Source organism: Hoplias malabaricus, chromosome 8 (assembly GCF_029633855.1).
Source record: "Hoplias malabaricus isolate fHopMal1 chromosome 8, fHopMal1.hap1, whole genome shotgun sequence".
NCBI classification, from domain to species: Eukaryota; Metazoa; Chordata; class Actinopteri; order Characiformes; family Erythrinidae; genus Hoplias; species Hoplias malabaricus.
Window position 1 is genome coordinate 14,475,699 of NC_089807.1, and position 13,830 is coordinate 14,489,528.

At 37.8% G+C, this 13,830-nt stretch overlaps 3 protein-coding genes across 5 annotated transcripts; 1 reads left to right on the plus strand and 2 right to left on the minus strand.

The window, feature by feature from the left end:
- Nucleotides 1-1,641: 1,641 nt before the first annotated feature.
- zdhhc16a (zinc finger DHHC-type palmitoyltransferase 16a) lies at nt 1,642-8,238 on the minus strand. 3 transcript variants are annotated; one of them, XM_066679208.1, is made up of 11 exons: nt 8,101-8,238; nt 5,460-5,694; nt 5,149-5,343; nt 4,968-5,056; nt 4,858-4,886; nt 4,182-4,315; nt 3,884-3,979; nt 3,375-3,460; nt 3,147-3,270; nt 2,549-2,619; nt 1,642-2,377 (listed from the first exon to the last, which is right to left on the minus strand). In XM_066679208.1, the coding sequence occupies exons 2-11, from the start codon at nt 5,685-5,687 to the stop codon at nt 2,275-2,277; spliced, it is 1,155 nt and encodes a 384-aa protein (XP_066535305.1). In that variant the 5' UTR covers nt 5,688-5,694; nt 8,101-8,238; the 3' UTR covers nt 1,642-2,274. The 3 variants fall into 3 exon arrangements, 2 of the variants coding, with proteins under 2 accessions (XP_066535305.1, XP_066535306.1); XR_010804067.1 differs by having other exon boundaries at nt 2,311-2,377; nt 3,147-3,265; XM_066679209.1 differs by lacking the exon at nt 3,884-3,979.
- Nucleotides 8,239-8,950: 712 nt separating this feature from the next.
- mettl18 (methyltransferase 18, RPL3 N3-histidine) lies at nt 8,951-10,813 on the plus strand. Its single transcript, XM_066679712.1, has 2 exons — nt 8,951-9,153; nt 9,758-10,813. Exons 1-2 carry the CDS (start codon nt 8,959-8,961, stop codon nt 10,640-10,642), a joined length of 1,080 nt encoding a protein of 359 aa, XP_066535809.1. The 5' UTR covers nt 8,951-8,958; the 3' UTR covers nt 10,643-10,813.
- Nucleotides 10,814-10,969: 156 nt separating this feature from the next.
- Nucleotides 10,970-13,424, minus strand: pgam1a (phosphoglycerate mutase 1a). The gene is made up of 4 exons (XM_066679713.1): nt 13,183-13,424; nt 12,217-12,491; nt 11,734-11,914; nt 10,970-11,592 (listed from the first exon to the last, which is right to left on the minus strand). The coding sequence occupies exons 1-4, from the start codon at nt 13,319-13,321 to the stop codon at nt 11,423-11,425; spliced, it is 765 nt and encodes a 254-aa protein (XP_066535810.1). The 5' UTR covers nt 13,322-13,424; the 3' UTR covers nt 10,970-11,422.
- Between the last annotated feature and the right edge of the window lie 406 nt (nt 13,425-13,830).

Consider the following 13,830-nt stretch of genomic DNA (forward strand, 5'->3'; position numbering starts at 1 on the left):
TACATGCCTTATATACTAGAAATTGTGTTTTGGATTTAAACAGAAATCAAATACATCTGACACACGCTGCTAATTTAAATGACCATTCTGTGCAGAATTTTTTGTAATTGTGATTTGGTTCATAGTTAAATGATTACATCTTAAGTATTTTAATGTTTTGTTGTTGTTGTTGTTTTTCTTTCAACTGTTTCACTATGTAGCATCAGGAAAAAAAAGAATTCTATTAATTTCCCAAAAGATTCAAACACATAACTATTTTAGTGGTCAAATGTCTGCTATGAAAAATGTACACATGAAATGAAAGGCAAATCAATGGGTTCTCTTCTGGTGCAGTGGTTTAAGCGTTGGCCCTGTCATTTGGAGATCGCTGGTTGGATCCCTGCAGATGCCTCAGACCAGCAGTCCAGAACAGCCTTGTTCTCTGTATTGATAGTATAGCCCTAATCTAAGGGCAGCTGTGGTATAATGGTTAGACATGCAGTCTTAGGACCATTTGAGCCCTTTACAACTGTCAGGAATATTCATTCATTTACACACTCTCTGTAACTGCTTGTCCAGTTCAGGGTCACAGTGAGTCCGGTGCCTACCCGGAATCACTGGGTGCAAGGCAGGAACACACCCTGGAGGGTGGTCAGCCAAACACACACACTTTTGAGTAGCCAATCTATCTACCAACATGTGTTTTGGGACTGTGGGAGGAAACCCACACGGACACCGGGAGAACACACCAAACCCCTCACAGTCAGTCACCTGGAGCAGGACTGGAAACCACAACCTCCAGGTCCCTCGAGCTGTGCAACTGTGACACTATGCCACCCTCTGTCAGGAACATCCAAAGCTAAAATGTCATTGAGCAAGGCAGTGTTTTTGCCTGCAACTCTGGGTGTGTGCATCCCTAATCACTGCGTTTGTGTGTGTTCACATATTAGAATGGGTTCAATGCAGCACTCAACTATGTAGTTGTGCCACCTAAGGGTACATTACATTACAAGAGTACATGAATATTTGTAATCTTTCATTATAGATATTTGTAAAATACAAGAACATCTGTCTTGGAGATGAAATAGGGAGTTAGAAATCAACACAATTTTAAAGTCTACAATTAGAATATGCTACAATTATGTTCCTAAATTAAAGGTACAGAATATGTACCCTTGAGGATACCACCAGAGTGACCGTTTTGAGTGTGGACATTTGTTTTTTTTTTTCCTTCTCCACTATCATTATGATAGCTGCAGTTCAAAAAATAAGCAGTGGCTGGAAAAAAAACATGCACTGACCAGCAGCCACCAACATATCTCTTTGTTGTTTATTAACCCCTCATTACACAAGTTTAGATAACTTACATTTTTATCACAGTTTCTCACCCTCATTAGTCATCACCAACTCCACCCAATAGTTAACCAGGACTCCCCCACTCACACCAATCTTGGTGGCTTATGGTCAGCACATACTTTTTCCAGCCACATTTTTTTAACTGCAGCTATCATAATGACCACAAAACAGATATCATTATAAACTTCTTGTGGTAGTGACCCTGCATTAAGATTATATACTCAGATCACACCAAATACAATTATGAATATTTAAATATATCTATTATAAGACTCGCTTGTATTTTAGAAAATATAAAGATGTGTGTAAAATATGTTTATTTTTTTAGTGTGGAATAATAGTAAAAGTTTCTAAGAAAAAAAAAACCCACGTAACCACCAATAAATATGTACGAACTACATAGACAACATACAGTATTTCTTGTTGTTGTAGTTTCTTTGGAATCTACACACTTTGCGATAGGTGCATATCATCACTATTGGAGTAAACAATGTAAAGAGTAAAGAGATCGGTAAACAGTTTTTCCTGATAGCAATGATATACATTATAAACAATAGACAAATTATATGGATATAAAAACATGGCACCTTTTCATTCAGTCATGTACATCTTAAGTTTTTGTAGGAGCACAGCTCCACACTTCCAGTGATTCTTGAAGGCAATATTCCTCTATACCTTCAAACCAACACAGAGCTACAGCTTAAGCTGTAAGTGTTAGTTATAAAATCATCATAAATAAAACAAAAACAGATGACAGACATACACCAAGTCCAGTCTGTTCCTATCCTCACATTATCCCATGTCATTGTAACAGCAAACTTGGATTTTGTAGACTCCACATGTGCAGGACTTCGGATCCACCTGCTGCCTCCAGAGTGCTGAGTGACCATTGGAGTGAACTGGCTACTACCCGCATCACATCTGCTAGTGTTGATCCATTCACACTGGCATCATGTCCTTTTTAAGAGGGTAGATGTCCCACGTCAGTCCATCACCATAAGGGACATGTCCCGAAGGCAGCAAAACCCTTGTAAGCCAATGACTGTTAAAAGATCATTATAATACTTCATAGTAAGATAAGATGACTCTTTAGGCATTAACATTTTAATCAAAGAAATATCTTGAATTCAAATATGAAAAAAAAAAGTTTTGCTGCAATTGTAGCTACAAAAAAAAAAAAAATATATATATATATAATCATAATTATTACTACCTCCTCTTCTCTACACCAAAGAACACTTTCCAGTTGTTCAGTTTTCCATAGTTGAATGGATTTCTGTACACCTGTCACAAAGAAAACAGGGCTGCTTACTGTGTGTAATGACAGGTTGTTAGCTGTTCATTATTCCTCTGTGGTTTAATTGTGTTTAAATGCAGGTGTTAAATTCAGCATGCAAAATAGGTATCATTCAGTATCATGCTCAAACTATTTTAAGTGGAACATAAGTGAAACCAGCAGAGCAGCAGACTAGGAGACTGGAAAAGTAGTCAGTTGTAATCTCTTGTTGTCAATTACAAATCTGACACTGGTGCACTTTGTGACTAAACAGGTTGCAAAATATTCATTCATTCTCCTAAAAACCCTTCTATTTTGAAGACCTGAGGCTCACACTGCCTTAGACACACTGTTAATATTAAGTTCTTAAATGTTATCCACAGATACCACGTATTGTTTTAAATTTTTTAAACACACACACCACAAACACACACAAACCACTAGTAAGCATTAGTTTTACTGTCTTGACCGGCAAGAAAAGCAACCTAAATACAGGGCTCCTCTTAATAAGTGTATATGATGTTTATTTTCCTACCTTTCCTCTTTTTTTCATGCGTCTGGCTTCTTTAATGTTGATATGTCTCTCAATACTGGTTTCTCCACGGGAGATGAGGATAGCATGCCACACAGTCAGACCTCCTAAAGCAATTGCTACTGTGCTTTGAGCCACAGGACATTCAAAAATCATCAGCAGGGATGTTTTACTAATGCACAATTACATTTTTGACAAAGTGAACAAAGAGGGAAGTGTGAAATATTATACCTTGTAAGAACCCACATGTAGATGACACTTTTATGAAACATCCTGTCCTTAAAGGTGTAGGGTGGTAGAGGCGTATGATAATAGCTCTAATGAAAGAAATCAGAATAAACAGGTAGCCAGTAATAAAAGCACTTACATTAGCTCTTACACTTAATATTCTAACAAGTAACAACTCTAGTTCATTAGGCAGTTTAAAAAGAAGGCAGTTTAAACAAAGTGTTGCGATATGCCAGAATCATTTAATTTAAGCATCAGGAAAATTGTCAGAAAAATGTCAGATTCAAATAAATTTAGATGACCGACATGTGAAAGTGAAAATAATCCATGCTTTTAAGTGTTAATAAGAGAAGACCTTCACCCTCAAGGTGAACAGAAACAGACTGACAGAGAATTTCACTGATTTATTTTTTTTCAAATTGTAATGACTATTTGTATTTTTTTTTTTTTTTAATCAGTGAAATTTTCTTTAAAAAACACTATCCATTACAATGAAAAGCTAACTGCACTACCTTCCCAGTCATGGACTCTTGTGGCACAATTCCTATGAGCAAGCCTACACCTGTCACCGGAACCCCTTGTTTTTCCACATCCATGTGCTTGAAATGCTATTGAGATAATGATAGAGACAGAATTAGCAAAGTTACTGCATGCACAGCATCTCCACTGATGTTAATAAGAAAAAAGAAAGCAAAAGAAGCACCACCATTAAATTGTGCCATATGAGACTACATGTTTTCCCATGTACAGAAACAAGACTTGATTAATACTTTTAGGAAAAAAGAAAAGACTGGAAGAGGTGAGCCTTACATCTATGGCATTATATGCATCAATGAAGAGGTTTCGGCCACTGATGCTGCAGTACAAGCAGCCGAGAGTCAAGTACAGACAAAAGGAAAAGAAATAGCGGTGGTTGGAATGACCAACACAGTTGTTAAGCCAAGCTGGAATTTTGCAGTCAAGGTGAAAAAATTGGAAGTGGAAGGACAACATCGGAGTGAATAACAATCGGAGTTACAATCATTTGCACTCACTTAATTTCTCATTCTAAACCTTCATGACACAGGTTTCTTTTTGGCCAAATATTACTGAATATCCAAGACATTTTATACCTGATGTTGTCTTTATATGTGTATTTCAGTTAAAAACCTAATATAATCTAAAACAATAAAAAAAAATAAACAAGCCCATTGTGTCCAAATATGATTCACAAAAAACCCTGTAAATCTGACTTTTGGTGAACCTTTAACTTCTCCAGTAAACCCTATTTTGCATCAGATTTGCAGGAGCAGGCACACACTCAGGATTTGGATTTGAGGAACCATGATTTGGGGCCGGTTTCCCAGACAAGGATTAATTCTCAGACTAAACTGCACAGCCAAAGGTAAATCACCATTTTAAATTATTTTTAATCTAGGATTAGGTTTAAATTGTGTCTGCGAATCCACCCCATAGGGCTTTTCTGTCCAGTCCCTGATAAGGATACGACAGTGATGGTCCATTTTCAGAATGCACCTGGAAAGCATAAAAAGGGCATGAGGAAAGGCATATTTGAACACCTATTACATGAGACTACACTAAATACACTCTTCTTACGTGTTGCAAATGCCACAGTGATGAGTTCTTGCTGGTTTGGGAATTATACACTTTTTGCAGACAGACACAAATGGGATATCATTCTTCATCTGGAAAAAAAAAAAAAAAAAATATATAACATATCAACATGAACATCAAAAGTTATGTATTTTAAAAATACAACACTTATGTTTCCATGTACCTTAGGAGGATTTCCAGGAGATGTACTTATAGCCTTGTAGTAATGGAAGACTATCATGACCAAGAGCCAGTGTCCATAACAGATGTGCCATACTATCCATCCAGGAGAATAGGTATTAAGGACCAAGGGCAGGAGACAGAAGTATGCAATAAACAGGATGGAGCTGGTGAGAGCTACCACTAAAAATACAAAGACCTCAAGGAAGAGAAGAGACCGTCTTATAAATACATCAGATAAAAAAAACCATTACAAATCTAATGAAGAGTGTTGTTTAATTAAAATGGAAATTTTACAGGTATGTATAGGCTTACCTTCCCGAACCAGCGGGTAAGAATGTCTACCATCCAGAAGACAGGTTCAAAGAGGGAATCTACGACCACATCGGAGTTGGTGAGCGAGTTGAAGTAGAGGGACTCAATCAGGAGTCTAAAATAATTCAGTGGGTTCTTCAATCTGCGAGGAATGCGGTTGCGAGTGCGCCTGGAACAGCTCCGCAGCCATCTCCCAAACAAGTGCATCAGACTCATACAGGGTCGCATTCTGACACTAGAAAACAGGAGCTACAATTTATTTCTTGCCCTGATATTTCAAATGAAAGGCATGCAATTAATGTAGAATAAACCCTTTTGGAAAATCTAACTTCAAATTTTCACAAATCCTTTTTTAAGACTGCAACACTGCAGGCAAACCCGGGTTTACATCCTTATTATATCGGTTGGTCTCGAGAGAGTTACAGCTGTATTTTAATCTAATGTTGCTAAAAAAAAAAAAAAACTAAATACATAACATACATAAGTTTATTGCATACAGAAAAAAACATGATTCTGTAAGTTTTCTGTTAGAACCTCAGACTACTTTTTAAACATCTCAGTGACCACAAGATTTTTCTCTTTCTTTTGCCAGTCAGAAGAATTAACAATATAATAGAACACTCCTAAAATACATTATCATAATACATTTATGTTTCCAACAATCAAACTCTGCATTTAAAAACACATGGCCTGTCCAAAGATTCTAAAGATGCTATTAAGTAACTAATCTCTGTCTAATACCATGTAATTCTGAGACACCTCAGCACACTCAGCATTTGGATCAGTGGCCAGTGGCCCTCTTGCTGAACTTGTAAGCCAATTTGTCAGATGAAGTATCTGATCTATATAAGCAGATCAGCTGAGACTAAACCTAAACAACTGAAATCAATATCGTACATACATTCTGTTCTTCTCCATCATCAAACAGAAACATATTTTAAGGATCTATTATTAATCCTCTACGTCTGAGCTCAACTTGCAAATTGTGGCTGCACTAAACTCTTCTTACTAGGAGATTAAATTAAATGTTTATTTAATTTTTGTTAATCACATTCTTCATCAACTTATCTCGGCCGCTATGCTCAATCAGCGCTAGTAAAACCAACTATGGACAAACTTGATTAATAAAATATTTAGCAGCCTCTTGCGTGTTTTAAAACACACAGAACCAGGCAAAGAGTTAATACTTCATTTCTATGGATTGGTGGGTTTAGCCAGATGTTTAATCTTCAGCAGACAGGCTTCAAACTGCTCTGATGAAAAGCCACTGTGCTTCTAATTCCCATCTGAATGAGAGATTAACAGAGGCACGCGCACACACAGATCCTTTTACTTGATGCGATGGCCAATGACATAACACTACACTGACAGTTGGTATGTAATTGCATTTGTTTTTCCAATAGATGTAGTCTGAAAATGAGGATGCAGCCGTAACGGATACATCTTATTCTATATGTGTAACAATCACATTCAGATTGATCTGAGTGAAGGTGGAGTGTCTGCCCTAATGGACAAGGAAATCCTGACAGTCTGCATTCCACTGAGGGTGTGAGAAATAAAGGGTTGTCTTAAAGGGCCAATATCTTTAAAAACTAAATTTTATCTCACGTCTGAATAAAAGTATTTTTATAATATGTAAACATGACTAGTTTCGAAATGTACCATTCACCCTCCAGTCCATGCAAATTAAGCTGCAGAAACAGCTGTTGATTTAAATAAATAGTTTATACAATATCATATATCTACTTATTCATATTATGACACCTTCACCAAGCCCCTTAACATTGATATTAGAAGGGGTGTATCATCACTATTGACTTAATTTACATTGATTTACATTTTTAAATTCTCTATTTCCTTAAGAAATAGTAACTTATATGTAACTTTACACCTTTGCATCATTCAGTACATGCAGATATAAGAAAGCTGTGAGTCCCTGTATCTATATCCACTCATCCCTCCACAGCTTGCCTTCAGCGTGAAAGCCCTGCCCTGCAAATTTACAGAATTGGTTCTGTAGGTTTATGATGTAAGAAAACTCTGACCCTCTGAATTCACCCATTGGTACACTCTATAGAAAACTGCAATGTCAAAGCAAAAACACTCAGCCACGGCACTGAATGCGAACTTGACTTATAATATCTTCTAACATATGAAAAGCACCACAAGGACATTAACAGTATTTAATAAGAAAACTGATTTTCACTGGAGGTGGTGTTTAATCCTAAGGAATAAAAAGAGCCTACACATTGTTATGTAAGAATGAATTATACCTGTATTAGTACATTAATCCTCATAAACACGTGTACCTAAAGTAAACGGCACAGAAATATACTCATCTCTATGATACGGGCCCTTTAAGAGACAGAGAAAACGAGAGTGAGAAGCATTACAGCTATTGGGATATCAACTAATTCAGCATTCGCTACAACCACACATAAGAGCAACAACATTTAATCTGCAGTGTGAACGGTTAAAAAGTATTTAGCAGATGGTAAAATGTTTTACATAAACAGTCATCTAACAATGTGTAAAAAAGATAAGATGTTGATACTGAACAATCACATCGCCGCCGATAAACAAACAGAAAGCTCTCAGTCTTCTGGCAGAACAGATATTTGTATTTCCTCTAGTGTCTCACCTCACAGTCTTTCTCTGTCAGAAGAACCCAAAGCCAAACCTCAGCTCATGACAGCGTCAAGGTAAAAAGGTTTTTATCTAGGACATGACACAGATCAATTCAGCCAGTTGTTCCACCGCTTTAACTGCTCTAACCGCGCAGGTCGGTAGTAAGACCGCCAAGGATCATGGGAATTTGAGTCTTCCATCAAACCTACGCAATGAAGGAAAATGTATCTTCGTACAATTTTTATAGTTTATTTGCAGATACAAAATCAATTTGTATAGTGTATACAGTGCTATAAAATATATGGCCTCGTAAAATAATGTAGGGGATGTGAGGGGAAGGCTTAAGGATATACATTTAATTCATATACATTTTACAGTTAATATACATTTTCACCGTTTTATGATTTAAAAAACGAATGATCTTAGTCTTGGTAGTTTCATCAAGAAAAACGGGAGATATTGTTCTTCTGTTTCGTAAAACACACTTGTATTGCACAAAAAAAACGTCATCATATCTGATTTTTATATGGGAGCTGATTGTGATAGTAAAAACAGTTATAAATTACTTATAGCTGAGCACCACTACACAAAAATCAAACACTGCCATAATTTACCTACATGTAGCCATACGCAGCACTATATATATATATATATAGTCTTTGGAAGCCGTAGTAATTACCAGAGAAGTGCACTACAGAGACTCGGTGGTTAAAAAAGTTAAATTGTAAATGTGGTGTGATTCGTCTCTACACAAATACAGAACACATCCAAAATAACAAATTATACTTTTTCAGACTCCGTGTAATTTTATTCCATTGTAAAATAAACACAGAATATTACCATTACAGGATGTTAGGTTGATGCCGCCGAAATGCATTGTGGTAACTGTAGTCCGGTACGTCTTCTGCAGCACGTGCAAGTTTTAAACGGTGGACTTCGTCGCTCAGTTATGGCGTTCAGTTTTAATTTCAATATTCCGCTACAGACTGAAGGAAACTGTGGAGAGGACAGCCGAGAGAACGATCAAGTAAAAGATGGAAACAACGATAATTTGAACAGAAAACTTGTAAGTACACCGAGCTAGCTGTCTTTGCAAAAATAATAACTGCTATCTAGCTAATATTCTTGTTGTCTATATTGGGTATGTGTTCATGTTTTCTACATACACAGCATTAGTTTCTTTACCCTAATGTTGTATAGCTACCGTGGTTAAGTATCTAAGTAGGTGTATGTTAGCTATTGTACTGTATGCACACAAGTTTTTTTTTAATAGACCGCTACTGGACAGTATAGTAGATGACAAAACAAACCGTAACAAAATACTGTATCTATTGAGCACTTTGAAATGAAATTTTGTATTATTATTATTATAAACCCCAACTATATCCTAATAAATTGTTAGCCAGGGCAGCCTCATTTACATAATTTTAAATACACGCATAAATAAAGCTGGGAATAAAGCTGTTTTGGATTGGTTTATGTTTATCCCTGAGTAGCAACTTCAATAGATTGTAAATGTCTTAATTGATAGACATGAGACACCATTTTTAGACAGTGCGGACTTGTCTCAACTTTCAAAGGGAAGGAAAACGTGTGGTTATTCATCATAATGTAGTTGTTTTTTGTTTTCCCTGATTGGCGTGCTCTTAATGTTTCCTGTATCCCTATAGGATGCTAGTGAGTCTGTGCATAAGAAGTTTAAGGAAGCAGTTGAGCACAGACACACGTCAGATTCTCTTTCCCACATTAAGGACTCTGTCACAGAGACAGTGACCATAGGCACATTACCACCTCTCCATTATCTCAACGAATCTGTGTTTGAGCAAACTGCCCCTGAACGTGAAGATGGTGAGAACATATTGTCTCTGACTATGGCCAATAATTCAGACCTTATAACTGGAGTGTATGAGGGGGGCCTTAAGATCTGGGAATGCACCTATGATCTGCTGGAGTACATTGATGAAGTAGGTGAGACATTCTCTGGGAAAAGGGTCCTGGACTTGGGATGTGGAGCTGGACTGCTTGGTATTCTGGCTTTAAAGAGAGGAGCCAGCATGGTCCACTTTCAGGACTACAACTGTACAGTGATAGAACAGTTAACAATCCCAAATGTGGTCCTCAATTTTGATGAAGAGAGTGATGAAGAGGATGAAGCGAAAACAGATGAAGGACCGCCACCTAAAAGAAAGGCTTTGGATTCATCTTGTCATTTACTCACAAATCATTGCAGTTATTTCTCTGGAGACTGGACATCCTATCTCTCACTAATGCAAAGTAAAGACCCCAGACCACAATATGACATCATCTTCACGTCTGAAACCATCTACAACACAGACTACTACCCTTCACTTCATGATGTGTTTCATAAACTGCTGGCTGAGGATGGAGTGGTTTATTTGGCGACTAAAACTCATTATTTTGGGGTGGGGGGTGGACTCTATTTGTTCCAGAAATTTGTGGAGGAGAAGAATATTTTCCATATCAAATCTTTAAAAGATATAAATCAGGGCCTAAAAAGGAATATTGTGTCTTTGACATTCAAGAAAACAAACTGAATTTCTTTTATGGGATGATCGATGTGGAGGTCCTTATTTATTGCATTATGACAAAATTGAACCATTGTATGAGAGAAAAATGTAAAAAAGAAATCATGGATTTTTTTTATATTTGTACAGGTACCTGTTCAAAATATATTAAAATATTTATTCTATAAGAATGGTGTGCAGTAAGATTCTCAGTAATTAAATAAAAAACCTTCAGTTTAATTGATGCAAGGGTTTATTTATCCTGTAAGTTCAGAATGTTTTAATGCAGTGTGCAAACCACTTAAGCAATCTCTAAATAAATAAATACCCCACAACATTAGTAGGTACCATGTCTGCACTCCCTTTAATGTCTTAACATTGACAAACAGATTCATGTAAACACAGAGGAACAGCCAGGACATGATTCTTGAACTCCTTTTATATTTTAAAGAGAAGCTCATGCTCCTGTTTTTGAGCATCTCTAAGATGACCCTATAAATAGGAGCCACTCTGTTGCCCAATAATACAATTTAAGCTGGCTTTGTGGTCCGTAAAATTATGAAATGTGTTTAGAGAGGAATGACATTCTTCAAAACATGTATTTAGTGGTCCCTGGATACAGGTTTGGTCAATAAATATTTTCATAGTCATCTGTGAATTTAGATACATTCAGTTTATACACAATGAACTATACAAAATGATTCCAAATGCAGACACACAGAATCCTGCTGTTGAGGTTCAGTAGTGGGAGCTCATTTGAATCATTTAGTGCTGACGAGTAATACCCTAAGTTTGTCTAAGAACAAGATTTTACTTCTTGGCTTTCCCCTGTGCTGCCACAGCCTCCATGGCCTTTCGCACAGTCTCATCATCTCCCAGGAACTGCATTGGCTTAATGGGCTTTAAGTTCTTGTCCAGCTCATAAAGTATGGGGATGCCTGTAGGGAGGTTAAGCTCCATAATTGCTTCCTCACTCATACCTATGTGAGCCACAAAAGAAAAAGCATGGTTAACATATGAATACAAAATTTAAAGATACTGTTAGAAGGAGGTATAAGTGGGAATATCTGAGGAACACAATACAGAAGTTGAATTAAAACATGTAATGGAATTGCAATTACCTTCCAAGTGCTTCACTATACCCCTCAGACTGTTGCCATGGGCAGCAATCAGGACCCTCTTGCCCTTTTTGATTTGAGGAACAATCTCATCATTCCAAAATGGCAGGGCACGTGCAATTGTGTCCTTCAGACTCTCGCAAGAAGGCAGTTGGTCCTCAGTTAGGTCAGCATAACGGCGGTCCTATAGAAAGAACAGGACTGTAAATTTTCACATATGCAGACATTTTCACCTGGCCCTCTTTAGAGATGTCAGTGTGCTTCAGCCTAATCTGGTCACAACATGTAACTGTTTACAGTGCAACCATCTCAGCTAAACTTTGACTTTTGGACCACAGCATTATTAACCAGTAACCGAGTGTATTCTCTTGAGGTTGTGTAATGATCTTTCTAAAGATCAAAATCACTGGGAGGATAATGGTCAGCATGCAGCAAAACATTAAATGCTCTAATGAAATACATTATTTGGCTTATACTTGGGCTCACCTTACTAATGACACTGTAAAAGTCATGATCTGCTTCCATGGGAGGAGGGGGAATATCATAGGAACGCCTCCAGATCTTGACCTGGGCCTCACCATGCTTGGCTGCAGTCTCAGCTTTGTTTAAGCCAGTCAGTCCTCCATAGTGGCGCTCATTCAGCCGCCAGGTCCTGTGCACTGGGAGCCACATCTGGTCAATGCCGTCTAAAACAAGCCATAATGTACGGATGGCCCTCTTCAGGACAGAAGTGTAACAAATGTCAAACTCAAATCGTTTTTCTGTAGAGGGAAAAGAGTAAAAATATTAATTATAAAATATTACATATTAAGTGTACATGGTGTAAGTGTTCTCAGAGTACGTTCTGTTCATCCTTTAAAATACACAAACACGGAACTAAAGTCAATGTTAGAAAAGTGAATGATGAAACAGCACATGTAAAAAAAACCTGTTACGGCATAACACGTGCAAAACATAGTTCAGGAAGAGGTTCAGGTCGTGGTTATGACTTTTACTGCATTATGGCGTGAGTAGCAGGCCTTTCGGCACATTAAAGAACCACGCTCCACGCTGCACGTTCGCAGCACCGTGCACACGTCACATGCAGGCGGGACACAGCTGGTGACAAGAAATCTGATTGGTCTGGGAAAAACAAGGACCAATCAGACCCTCCATTGGGCGGTGACTCAGCGAGGGCACGGAAAAAAGACGCATCCCTGTACAGGAAATCAATACTCATAGCGAGCCACTTTACGTCGATTTATAGAATAAAATAAACGGGGTTTCCGTGAAACTGGGCTTTATTGAAGAAGTTTCATGCACATTCATCACAACTCTAGACGTACATTATAAATATTCGCAAATGAGCTTTTTTTAAACGTTTATTAGACTTTCCAATCCTATCCCCATGTATCCTAGAAATAGTTATATTAAAATACCAAGTGAGCATTGGTTAAACTGAGCGGTACATACCTTTTAAAGCCTGTCCTCCTTTCTTAGCTTCCTCAATCCCAGCTTCGCTCAGGTCGGCGTCGAACCAGCCGCAGAAGCGGTTTTCCTGGTTCCAGCAGCTCTCTCCGTGGCGGATGAGGACCAGTTGGTAAGCAGCCATTTAGAGTATCTTTGTGAAATACTAGCAGTTATTGAGAGAACTGTTCCCGTTTACCATGCGAAAGCAATAGACAGATACACGACCTTTGCAAATGCTCTTGAAGCAATGTCCCCGCCCTGTCAGTCTCTGATTGGTTGTTAGCCCAAAAACTTCTAACTGATGTCAGCTCCCGCTAACTCTTCCGCCAATCAGAAATGAGCAGAAACGCGGAACCCCGCAGCCAGTGTTGTGCAGTCTCCATCACAGTGTCATCATTGTCACTGAAAATCCGTTCTTGTATCAAAATCACTCACATTTTACACCATGGAGGCAGTGTTCATTTATATTAACTGATGCAGAAGCACACAAGAGCAGCTTCTCTTAAGTCACAATCAAATGTGCGTACACTGTTTCCAAAAGTTTGTAGACAGATAGGCCCAAGGCTATCCCTAATGAATTCTTCTACTTCAAAGGTATTCCCGTTGTGGACAATGATATGCAATATAGCGTACACTGCTTGTATAATCTTC